Here is a 13,568-nt window from a genome sequence, read left to right on the forward strand (position 1 = left end):
GAAACATAGTCTACTCTCCCCCACTCGCAGCTCCCAAATCCTTTGTTTGTCGTGGATTACCGGAAAATGAAACTTATGGCTGGCCAGGGGAGGGCTGGAGATCAGGTTTCGTCTCCCCACCCATCCTATAAATGCAGTCCTGTCCTTTACAATGTTTGTTGACTGCTTGAGGTAAGAATGAGATGACACTTCATAAATGGACATTGTATAATAATCTTAGGCTATTATTATTTTTGATATGCCGTGGCTGGTTGCAATTTTTAAGCACATCTGTAAGCATCATTGTAGGCCTAATTTCTGTAATTGTTAAAAATGTGTTTGCAGCTTGTAGCTGATCATTATATATGCAGTCTATAATTTATATAGTTGAGGAAGTTTGGTGATCTCTTCTGAATGCAGCCCATATGCTTGCCTTTTCCACAGGGACTGCACATTTTACATATCAAAATGCTGGCATTAAGAGGCTTGTACAGGCTTATTGTGGTGTGCATGTTACTCAGTAAGCTGGAATCAAGGACTCTGGACTGGCTGGACGGTGAGTTTATTTAATGTTTTTCCCCCAGTAATATTGTATTAAAAACACCTCTTACCTGACTGTGTGTCCCATAAAGCAGTTTATCACAATTGCCTGTTTCAGAACTGGCCAACTCAGACTACTCATTTTGATTCTCTATAGTGACTCATTTCTACCCATTTGTCTGTGTTCCTGTTACCAACACAAACCTTGGGTAACTACAACTGTTACATGAATTGATGGGTAATACAGAAAGTTTTAAGGACTTACCTAGTTTCAGACACAATTACATATTGAGTTATCACAAGCCTAAACCATGCACAACTACATGATTCTTTGTTGAGTTGATAGGTAATAGTGGAGGTTTGTTTTGATATTAGTGTTGTAATTATGACCGCCGCGCAGCGAAGCGGCGGTCATATAGGTTTAGTCAGATTTTTTTTTTTTTTTCTTTTTCGCATGCCCAAATTTCCGTCAATGATTCCCGACACTGAAAGACCGGGTACACGAAACTTGGTGGGCATGTAACCCCACATGGATAGCATGGAACCATTGTTTTTCGTTTTGATCTGTAGCCCCCCCGCTGGACTGGACCCCCCGAAAGGAGGGTAGGGCAGACACAGTTTTCTGTGAATATCTCGAAAACCGTAGGGTTTAGGATGACCAATTTTTCCGTATGTTTGCCTCCAGGGGTCATGTTAACCCATTCCATGTGCACACATGTGCATAAACAGATACACACGCACACACATACATTTACAGTAATCATACGTATGACACATACTCACACAGTAGACATATGTACGCATGCATGCACATGCACAAACACACATACGCAGGCAAACACACAAGCACGTACATACACACACACACACACACACCCACACACATAAACATAAATTTGTACACGCACACATGCACACAATTCAATAATTTTTCCCGTCATCTACTCCCTGAATTTTTGGTCATTGATACCCGGGACACCGAACCACCGGGGTACATGAAATTTGGTGGGTATGTAGCCCCACTAGACTTTTACGGAAAAATTTCATTTCGTCCCCGGGGACCACCACCAATCCCCCCAAATGCTGGGCCCCTGAACCTCAAAAAAAAAAACAGTTTTTCCTAAATAACTACCTGAACCGTGGCACTGAGGATGAAGAATATTTTATGGTATGTTGGTCTCAAGGGCCCACATCAACCTGGCTCATAATCACTCATTTGTGATTTGCACCCCCACCCCCCGGTAAAAAATGAAAATGCAATATTATTCTGCTTTAATCGCCCCTATCTTCAGTTAAGATGTTCAGAACTGCACCAAATTTTATGTGTATGATTGACCTGGAATTCTCTGGGGGTATGCCAAGTTTCGTAGAATTTCATCCATGGGGGGGTCTAAAAAAATTATGTTATGTGTACATTTAGTGACTGTACACTCATTGGCCTGTAAATGGCGGTGCACACATATACACATGCACACACACAGGCACCCACATACTATCAGTATTAGAACGGCCGATACATAATTACAAATTCAGTAGGATTAAAAAAGAAAGCCAAAATAAATATTCATCATCATCATCATGGCTGCATTTTCAGTATTGGCGATAAGTAGTCGTTTGTCCACTAGATGGCGATCGTTGCAGTGAGATCGTAATTTTGTTGGAAGTTAAAAGTGGGTTGGAAAAACAATGGACGCTTCCTACAAGGACTGTAATTTACGAAGTGAACATCTAATAAGGATAGGGCGATGTTCACATGAAGTGTAATTCCCATTTCTTCTTGAAGCCCGAAATAAATCTGAGGATGTTTATCGGACATGCTTGGTTTTACTGCAGGTACGTTAATCTTGTAATATCAATAAGGACCTAGGTAATGTTACCGTTAAGCGTTGGTTGAGTGATGGAGGCATTTGATTGATTGCATTTGTAGAAAACTATAAATGCGGTTATACCAAGCAAATGTATAGCAGCACTGTTTGTATCTTTCGACTGTCATTTATTGCACGTGCTACAAAAATCATTCTGTGCAATGGAAGATTTACCAACGTTAACCGGTCTGATACAGTTTTGCCTATACATGGAGACTGAGACGCCTGTTTATTTTGTTTTAAGTGTGTGCAGGGTGTGAGAGGGGAATCGATGTGCTTTGATTCCAGCTTGGAAGTTGTAGTCTGTGAAATTAAAAAGCACGTGTGTGTGAAGTATCCAAACAATGACACCTTCATTTCATTATGGCTGCTTTAGCAAAACACCTTAAGCTGCTGTGTAGTGGGTCCCATTTAGAAGTGGCTACTTCATTCTTTCCTTGACTCATGGAGCTGCGTGAATGTTATTACAACTTTTCGCCACGATATGACAGTTTAAGTCCGCTTGATACTGTAAGGCGTAAGCCATTGGTTTCCAAAGGATATTTTATTTGTGTCGCCAGCATAGCCTATTGACAATTTATGTTGTAAATAGGCCTACCTTATAATCCTACCTGTATCTTAGGGAAGCTAACAGCTTTCTATTAGGATCTAGTTTGTTAGTTACCGTTTTGTCATAACTCCCTGATGCATTTTGCATTTAGAATAGCCAGAGCGTGTATATCTCAATCGGAAAATTAAACAATATCGGGTGCCTATGGACTAGGCTGGGTGAACCCAGCCTGATCTGCCCGCTATTTATTTTTTGATTTCTTAAAAGATTGAGCTTGGTCTGATGAAAGCCAGACTAGCCATGGACCTCAGTTAAACAATGCAAGGGAACATGAATCAGCCTATATTTGCACGAACAATAACGGACAAAAACTCTTCAACTTTGGCCCGTTAAAATGTGTATGAACAGTCTAGCTTAATGCATTTCATCAAGGCCCATTTGGACATGTCAGTTATTTGCACCACTGGTTAGATGTAAAACAGCATTTCGTTTCAGACTAGGCTGTTACTTAATTTGTGCATTAACAATAACGTTTCAGACTACTGTTACTTAATTTGTGCATTGACAATAAAGTATTACATGAACTAAAGATGACACAAATCTTATGTAGAAGAAGAAACATTCAAAGAAAATCCATCCATCCAAAAATGACCTTTGTTTTTGATAGCTGTTGAAAACGGCATGGAACTGACAGAGATGTTTTTGTTTATAAATACATAAAAAAATAAAAAATAAATAACATTATGCTGATACCTTTTGCTTTTCCCAAAAACAATGTAGCTTACAGGTGTAAGTGACCTTTCATCAATCCAGTTGCAATGGATGGACTGTGATGGACAGCCCTACTTTTGATTGTTTAGAGATTTTAAAGGTTTTATAACAATGCTACATCTTCTTTGGCTATTCTACAATCTATTCACCTTTTCAGCACCAGTAGGCTACTTTCTGTGCAGCTGCACACACACACGTATTTAGGCATGCCAAACAAGCATACACAAAAGTTTCAAGAGTGGGGGATGGAGTAAAATATGGAGACAAATTGAAGTGTGATTTATTTTCGCGGAACGCATGTACAGGACTGAGCGGCGGTCATATTTTGTACCGCTATGCGGTACATCTAGTTTTTCTGTATTTCTGTACATATGACCTGTGTACCCAATAATATGCTACAATAATAGTTTAGGTATTTCTTAGTACTTAATTTACCTACATGTTCCCTGTGATAATTACTCAATGAAATATTCTAATTACCATGTATTTACTAACTAAACTAAAGTAAATGCTTAGGGGAATGTAAAAGGAAAGACTCCGAGTTTAACTAGCCTATAGTATTGGGGCTCTCAACATGTCATTTGCAGTCTTCTGTAAAAAACTTGGTCACCGCACTCTATCTCTTTTTACTTTTATTTAACGTGTCAAGGTTCCTAAAATGGATACTAGCAAGCCCAGTTTTAAAGAACCCGGTGTTGCATTATGATGCAAATAATTACAACATACAAAGAGAGCCTATCATTAGGAAGTTATCCGAAAACAAGAGTGCACATAAATTACAAAATTTACAAAACAACCAGCATCCATATCAAACACAATTGCATTCAGTAAAATTGCCTTTATTTTGAATATGAACCAACCACAATTTAGATAATTAAGACACATCTTTAGGCTAAGTTCCATTCATTAAGTTATTTCAGTACATTATACAAGTTGTGTCTTTATTTAATTCATTAGACAATACTTACATCATATGCATATTTTCCTCAGTACAAGTAAATCACGGATATTATCACTTCCAATCAATTTATGTCCACATTCAAATATGTCAGTATGAAGTTTCTTATTTATACGCTATTTCCAGTCTTCTGAACAAAATCACAGATTTTCAGGCAATTCTCACTGAACTGTTGTTGCTGTAAAGTGTAAATGTACTTTTTCTAAATGTACTTACACTGCTTGCTCTTACTTGCTTTTAATGGATTTTATTGGCCACAGTTATTTTGTTACTTGTTTAACTGGATTTTTTGCTGTCTACATTACTTATTTTTTTATTTCATTTAATTGCTTTTTCTTCCTTTTTAGCTCTAATATTCCTTCCTTATTACTATGTTATATGTTCCTTATTACTCAGTAAAGCACTTTGGTTATCCTTGTAAACTATGCTATATAAATCCATTTGACACACATTAAGATGAGTAAATGATCAAGAATGATAATGATAGAAATGTGAATTTAGCAAATATAATATGTATTAAAGGAACCATATGTAAGATTGTGGCCAAAACTGGTACTGCAATCACTTTCAAATTACTGTAGAGCGGTGTATCCCCTCCCCCTCCCCCCTGACTCGAGGTTGCCAACCCCGATGCCGAAACACTACTGACTTTGTGATTAGTAGATAGGTGGAGGGTGGCGCATCAGGCCAAAACATAACATGACATGACAAAACACAACATCAACATCAGTTGAGGGCTGCAACTTTACTTTTTAAATGACAATATCCTGGCCGGACTACTGTTGTCAGTGATATAAGTATTTGAAATGAACATGATTTCTTAATGTCTAGTGACATATCAGGGCCATTTAATGATTAATTGAAATACATTTCTTACATACGGTTCCTTTAAAAGTGTGTGCATCCCAATGTTATAATCTCTAGTGGTCTGTGTTTGTCTCCCTCTTCAGGTGGACATAAGGAAGTGAAAGAGGGTGATGCTCGTCTGGTGGGAGGGAAATCTCCATCCGAAGGACGGGTGGAGGTGTTCCACGCTGGTAGCTGGGGGACAGTGTGTGACGATGACTGGGGAATTGAGGAGGCGCAGGTGGTGTGCAGGCAGTTGGGTTTCCGTGGAGCCATTTCAGCAGAACCAGGAGCAAAGTTCGGACAAGGTTAGTCTCTGGATCACCAGTAGGGTGACCATTTCCATAACACCAAAAGGCAGGACATTATGTGGCATATCAATAAATGACTATGGTGTACATAGTCATGGTATACTCTCATTTACAATACAATTTTGTGTGGTTTAACTATTACAAACGGGCCATCTCTAGGATTTTACCCCGACATCGCACTTCTTATACTCTAGAAGCCACTGTTTTCACCCAATTTGGCCCACCATCAAATGCTTGACCTCTTTGGAAAGCTGAGACACAGTAGTTTCAGGAGAGACCATCAGAATAACTGTGTGATATACTGACACAGGACGTAGAAACACAACTGAGCCCTAGCACCAGGTTTTGTGAAGCTTTGTGCAAAAGTAGATCAATATAAAATGAAAAATGAGTACTTTAGACCATTAATTATCAAGGTATGCTCATGCGTTTTGTAAAATGCCCTATGGAAACTCCCCATAGGACTCATGGTTACCCAAAATGCATACTGACAAAAGCCTTAGCAACCTCTCTAGAAGCCTAATCTTGGTCTCAAATGAAAGGTAACACTCTGAGGTTTCTTGTAGACTATTTCTGTAAAAAGTTTAACGTAAAATTTACAGCAACTTGCTGGCAGCAAATAACCAGCAAGTTGCTGTATTTCACTCTACAGTACACCTACTGTATATGATACTGTAAATGCAAACTACAGTAGTACTACCAGTGCTGTAATGTATACAGTATTGAATTGTCTACCGTATTTTTAATCACAGTACTTATGGATCATACTGTAACTTAGTACAGTAGTAATACCAGTGCTGTAATATTATATACAGTAATTTTGGGAAATTCATATCCTGCTTTATCTACAGCCAGGATAAATTTCACTAGGCCTAGGTATGGTTTAGGCTACACAAACTTGCATAAATAACCATTGACAACTTGTTATCAGTTTGAAAAGCAAGTACATTTATTCACTTTTTTCCGTTTAGAAATTCTCGTGTGCTGCATCCTAACGTTAGACCAACGGTTGCAGTCAGCCTGATCCACCACCAGTAGCAGAGTGAAGCAGCACCTAGCAGAAATAGAAGAAAAAAAAATAAACAGTGTTAGATAACAATTTTCAACTGAAACTGAAGGCTACTTACAAGTGAAACTTTAGAATAATCATTTATATATATACTGTATGTTTTTTGAGTTTACTGTCAAAATGCCAGGCTGAAGATGGTGTTAGCATAACTCAGTTTCGCAAGGTATATTTAGCTGCTAACGTTAGCCAGCTGGGTGAGCTCATTGATGATGTTTGCTTGCAGCAACACATAGATATATGTACTGATTACGATGAGTTAACGTTACATAAGTTAGCTGGTAGCAGCTAAACCTCCACGTTAACGTTAACCAGCAGCACATCATCTTCAGCCTAACATTGTGACAGTAACATACTAGGCCTAGCACTACTAGCTTAATGTTTTATATAAATTATATGAATATAATAAACTGTAACTTACTGAGAACTAAGGTAGGCCTAATATAAACGAGACTGCCAAAACGTTAACGTAACATAAAACATTAACGTTAATGCCACCTTCACAGCAACAGCAACTATGATAGCTAGCCTAACGTTACTTACTTATCGTAACACCCCCAATTATCACCACTTTTGTTCAGAAATTCTAAAACAACGATGTTTTTTAACACTTCAAAATAACATTTGCTAAATTAACCTGACATTTTTCAGTAGCCATAGGTGTGTAGATTTGAACAAAATCTGGTTTGTTTGTTAACGGGAGCATTTACTGCCTGAAATATCCGATTTTGTTTACCACGCTCGGAGTTATAGTGCTGGCCTGATGGGTCGCCTATTTACACCATTTCAACCAAAGATTCTAGAACAGAGCTCTGTTCTAGAGTCTTTGATTTCAACGGCACATGAACGGTTAGATTCTAGACCGAGAATTCTCGTCGTGAAATTAAAATTCCACTGGAGCTCCAAGCGGTTGTGTACACGCAGCCTTACAACACTGTCTACAGCTCTTTGAGTCACGGTAAAATGTCATTTTTGGTACATAGCTAATTTAGATACAGCTATGGTGTGGGTGGTTGCGTTTCTTTAGGAGTCTGCTGTCTTGGTTTGTATAGAAATTTATATTAAGTGACACATACACGCAAGACGGTGGAAATACGGGACCGACGGTAATAGGGGGAGTTCCGATAGTTGATCCAACAAGCATGGATGAGTTTGTAAGTTAGACAGTACAACGTACATAGACTGTACACATGTCCGAATTTAATGTAGTACAATTTCACAATGAAACATTAACGTTACATAAATAAATGCTTGCTTACCATTAAGGTGGAGCTGCGAACTTGACAGAGTGCTGAACACCGTTGGTCTGACTGACTGAACTGTAGCTCAAAATGATCTCCCGCCGACAGTTCAAACGCCGCCGCTGGTGCACGCTTCAATCACCACGCCAAAATTTTCCAGTAAACCATAAATCCATGACTTTTCAATATCTTTTCAAAATGATGATTTGGATGGAAAATCAACATAATATCAATGTCACCTTGCTATCTGGGAGCTTAACTTTGTATTTATGTGCAAAAAGAAAACAGAAAACCCCAACTGATTTTCCGCCATGTTTTTTCAAAATTTTCAAAAAGCTGACAAGTGAGGGAGGAGTCAGATTTATTACTGTGTTATGATTCGCAGCACATTTTTATTACTGTAGTTTGACCATTTTTGACCATAATTCATAGCGAAACTACAGCAACATACTGTATTCACAAATACAGTACACATTTTTCTCAAAAACAGCAGTGATGCTGTGAAAATCACAGAATCTTGTTACAGTGTGGATTGTATGTCAGGCGTTCTGATATAGAATGACTACACAAAATATGGAATAATTACACAAAATTCTTATTGATCCCCAGGGAAAATTCAAGAAATATTATGATCATATTATGATCAATCTGACAATGTAAAGCACTATACAGACTGTACATAAAAAGGGTCATTTTTGGATTCCCAAGAGTCCAAGCTTTCACATGGTGTATAATATTACTGTGCTACATAGCAATATGGTGCATACAATTGATTTTGAATGTTGGGAGGAGGTGGGGATGGGGGTGTCCGTTAAAGTTTAAAGATGATGTTTGTGTAGCTGAATAGGAAAAATATGAATGAAAGTCAAAACGTGTTTGTTCACAGTATTTGTATTTATTCAATACCTTGTGGTGTGTGTGTGTGTGTAAAGTATGGTATATATATATATATATATATATATATATATATATACACACACACTCTTTTGATCCCATGAGGGAAATTCAGTCTCTGCATTTATCCTAATCCGTGATTTAGTGAAACACACTCAGCACACAGTGAACACACAGAGAGGTGAAGCACATAATCCCGACACAGTGAGCTGCCTGCTACAGCGGCGCTCGGGCAGCAGTGAGGGGTTAGGTGCCTTGCTCAAGGCACTTAAGCCGTTTCTACTGGTCAGGGTTCGAACCGGCAACTCTCCGGTTACAAGTCCGAAGCGCTAACTTTCTGTCAATGAAGCCGGAGTACATATGACTTAGCAGCACATAGAGCCTTGTTTACGTTTTTAACCAATGATATCTGCTCAGATATTTATCTGACCGCTCTTAGTCAATCATTTGTTAGACTAGATATGTTACTGCATTGGACGTTGTGCTGCGTCCCAGCAAAGATTACTCCACTCTTCAAGCCTGTCTCAAAAAGCAGGACAAATACGGTCCTGCTTGATGTTGCGCAGGATGCAGGACAGGCCATTGAAAATCAGGACTGTCCTTCCTAAAGCAGGACGCCTGGCCACGCTAATCACCGGTCACCCAACTCTGCCATTGAGGATGAAAACTGAATCAACTGCATCTCTTATCAGACAATTTATAAAGAGTTATGCTCCACTGAGATGAAATCCTTTTTAAATCAATGAGAGCAAGTAAAACAGCACTATATAATTATGGTATATAGGTTTAGTCAGATTTTTTTTTCTTTGTTTTTTTTTCTCGAATGTCCAAATTTCCGTCAAGGATTCCCGGGACACTGAAAGACCGGGGTACACGAAACTTGGTGGACATGTAACCCCACATGGATAGCATGGAACAATCGTTTTTCGTTTTGATCTGTAGCCGTAGCCGTAGCCGTATCTGTAGGTGGCCGGATACAGTTTTCTGTGAATATCTCGAGAACCGTAGGGCCTAGGAGGACCACCTTTTTTTTGTATGTTGGTCTTAAGAGGCCATGTCAACTCACCCCATTACCACTTATTTAATGTATAGCGCCACCTAGTTAAAAATTAAAAAGCAAAAAATTAGGTGTTTTCATCACAATATCTCTGGCTGACATGGTCAAAACTGCACAAAATTAAAAAGTGTATGATCATTATGACACCCTCCGAATGCATGCCAAGTTTTGTGAACTTTCGTTCATGGGTGGCCTTACAATAAAATAATTTGTGTACATTTAGTGACCGTACACCAACAGAGTTTTCTGTGAATGTCTTGAGAACCGTAGGGCCTAGGATGACCAATTTTTTCCGTATGTTTGGCTCCAGGGGTCATGTTAACCCATTCCATATGCACACATGTGCATAAACAGATGCACACGCATACACATACATTCACAGTAATCATACGTATGACACATACTCACACAGTAGACATATATACGCATGCATGCACAAACACAGGCACATGTAAATTAATTTTACATGTGAAATCTATGAACTAAATCATGTTTTGGTACTTGTTGTCTGACAGATACCAGTGAGAATTGAGTGTGGATAATGCAATTTAGTGAGACAGTTAGAATCATATATGCCTTTCAGCGTGATTTATTTTTGTGGAAAAAATGTGCTGGACTGAGCGGCGGTATTTTATTTAGGATATTTTGGAACAAGTGTTTTTCCCACCAGCTATTAATCACTTCTAAGTTTGCATGTTTGTTGCTCTTAGGTTCTGGAAAAATATGGCTGGATGATCTGGGATGCAAAGGCAGTGAGAGCTCCCTGAGCATCTGTGCCTTTAAGGGCTGGGGAGTGACAGACTGCTCCCATTCAGAGGATGCCAGTGTGGTGTGTGATGTTGGTAAGCTCTTCCAAAACACAGACAAACTGCCACCTATAAACAACTTTAGAATTCAATGTGTAGATCATTTCCTATACCTGTGCAACACAGCATTAATCATATTGACATACAAACTCAAAGCATTCACTTGTCTGTCCATATACTGATAATGAAAAAGCGGGGTACCATGGATAATAATAACCGCCATTCTATGGACTGTGTCTATCTAAACAGATCCAGCTTTTAACATCACCAAGAGCTACTCTCTGGATCACAGCATTGAGCTCACTGACCAGTTGGGGGAGCTGTTTGACAGTGGCAAGGGTTGTGATTTCACCCTCACATTCTCCTATACCCCGGAGGATTCACTGGAGGTGGAGACAGTTATGGACATGGCTAATAACACAAAAGAGACCATCTGTGTACATCGCTTGGTACTCTCTCTCTTCCCAAAGTTTGTTTTAATCAACTCAAGCTATGAAATGGAGATCAGCTCAAACTGCCTGCCTTACATCAGAGAATTCACACGGTATGATTTCAATATCACCACACAAGTAGTCTCTCATGTCAGTTAGTATATCTATCCAGCCATGCTGTCTCACCTGTATGTAGATTGAGTGGCTCGTAACAACCTTGTTGTCACCAACAGGTACCTCTACACACGCACTGTCACAGTCACCGTCTCCTCCATGCAGTGTCTTCATCAACTGGCTTCTGAGTTCGGCGCAGTGCGTCTGCTGGAAGACATTGGACGTCTCTTTGTGCCCCTGCTGCCTGAAGATACATCCTTCCGTACACAGGTGGCGCTGTTCAAGTACGCTGGGCGGTCTGGTGACGGCCTGCTCCGTGACAACGTCTTGCGTTACCTGGGCTGGAACATGGAGCCGCTGGTGGCTTCAGCCCAGTGGAAGAGCCTATCAGAGGAGCTCCTGAAGGGTCTGCTGGTCCGCACAGACCTGGTGCTGCCAGACGAGGCCTGGCTGCTGGCTGCTCTAGAGGCCTGGGTCCTGGAGCAAGGTGAGGCGGTGACCCCTGAACAGCAGGCAGCTCTGCTGGGTCACCTGCGTTTCCCCATGATGACCCCCGAGCAGCTCTATGAGGTGCCCTTCACCGCCCGCCTCTACAGCAGTCACAAAGAGCTGTTCTCCGCTGGAATCCTACAAGGGTTCCAGTTCCACGCACTGAGCTTCTCTGTCCTGACTGGACATGTGGAAGGACAAAGCGAACAGTTCCAGTCCAGGATTTACACTGCCGATCCCTGGAGCATTGGTATAAATGGCACAGACTTTCCCTTATATTACTCTTCTCAAATTGAAAAGATACTCAAGACCCCAGTACCCATTACATCCACTTTTTCATCTAGATATCTCCAATGGAGGGCTATCCTCTTTAAATCTGATCAGAGTTTTTCTGGCCGCCTTCAAATAGAAATCTATCTGGGAGAATATGAAAGTCACTTCCAGTTCAGCAACAGACTAGTATTATACTGTAAAGGGAGATATGCCTTTCATGTGCAAGAATTTAAAAACAATGAAGCTAAAATCTCAGACACCATTCATAACACATGCCCAGATGATCTTACCTACCAATTTGTTGTTCGTCCTCATATGTCTGAGAAGACTGCCTCTTTGTCCTAGACAATGTGCTCATGTTTCTCTTTGCTTAAGATGATTGCAACAAATTGTTTTCATTCATGTTTACATTAATCCAGTCTATTATTAGTGTATCATGAAAGTAATTTTGATGAAAATCTAATTTACAGAATTATCCTAGAAAGATCCTAGATTTCTCTGAAAATTCTGCATTCCAGAATGTTTCTCAGTAATGTTTTCATTCATGTAGATGATGTGTCTGTATTATTAAAAAATACTCAATGAAATATTCCCTTACAAATAAACCCTCTCAAGTTGATGTAAATGATTATGTAAATTATTGGAAATGGATCATTAGTCATTAACATTTTAATCCAGTGGTCGCAATCAGTATTTAGATTCCAATGAGTTAATTCCTGGCTAATATGCTGATTAGCACAGTTTGTAGAGAACATGAGAAATAAATGAAATCTTTCTTAAGAAATTAAATCTTCAAAAAAAAATAAATAAATAAAATAGAAAGGCATACATTGAAAGAAAAGAATATCAACAGATTATTTTGAATCTTAACTACCGGCAAGTCCCTTTGAAAAACACATTACACAGCAGTTGGAAAAGAGACATACTATGAGACAGTGTACCTGGCAAAGACTGTGTTCGCTCAGCACTGGAACAACCTTTACTGCTAAGAACAAAACATCCTTATCTTGACATCCAACAGGTCGACTAGGGAGTTGAAGCCTCACTCCCCACATTTATTGCAGGGGCGTCCTGTCTCACACTGCAACCATTGAAAGTGTAGCCAAACCTGTGGCCTCTGGCTTATCTACCGAGAGGCCCTAAGGAATGGGAATGTGCAGTTTGTGTCTCTAATATCACGCTAGGCCTACAATCTAGTGGATTACAAACACTTCATTGTCATATAGTTATTTTAGCACAAAGGGACAATTACTGTACAATCGTCAGGAGCTGGATTTCAATTAATTTCACAAAAAATAAGAGAAGAATTGGACACTATACCTTTCATGTTAAACATTTATCAACTTACTGGGAAAATGACACAATGTATTTCAAATA

The 13,568-nt window shown here is 39.5% G+C and overlaps 1 protein-coding gene across 1 annotated transcript; it reads left to right on the forward strand.

The window, feature by feature from the left end:
* The first annotated feature begins 152 nt into the window (after positions 1-152).
* Positions 153-12,810, forward strand: LOC125309948 (galectin-3-binding protein A-like). The gene is made up of 6 exons (XM_048267069.1): positions 153-171; positions 424-535; positions 5,614-5,817; positions 10,789-10,920; positions 11,134-11,428; positions 11,549-12,810. Exons 2-6 carry the CDS (start codon positions 448-450, stop codon positions 12,534-12,536), a joined length of 1,707 nt encoding a protein of 568 aa, XP_048123026.1. The 5' UTR covers positions 153-171; positions 424-447; the 3' UTR covers positions 12,537-12,810.
* Positions 12,811-13,568: the final 758 nt, after the last annotated feature.

This window comes from Alosa alosa, chromosome 16 (assembly GCF_017589495.1).
Source record: "Alosa alosa isolate M-15738 ecotype Scorff River chromosome 16, AALO_Geno_1.1, whole genome shotgun sequence".
NCBI classification, from domain to species: domain Eukaryota; kingdom Metazoa; phylum Chordata; class Actinopteri; order Clupeiformes; family Clupeidae; genus Alosa; species Alosa alosa.

Coding starts and splice junctions, on each gene's coding strand:
- LOC125309948 (XM_048267069.1), top strand. CDS start 448: ATGCTGGCATTAAGAGGCTTGTACAGGCTTATTGTGGTGTGCATGTTA. Junction 536..5,613: donor GACTCTGGACTGGCTGGACG/GTGAGTTTATTT, acceptor CTCCCTCTTCAG/GTGGACATAAGGAAGTGAAA. Junction 11,429..11,548: donor TACATCAGAGAATTCACACG/GTATGATTTCAA, acceptor TGTCACCAACAG/GTACCTCTACACACGCACTG.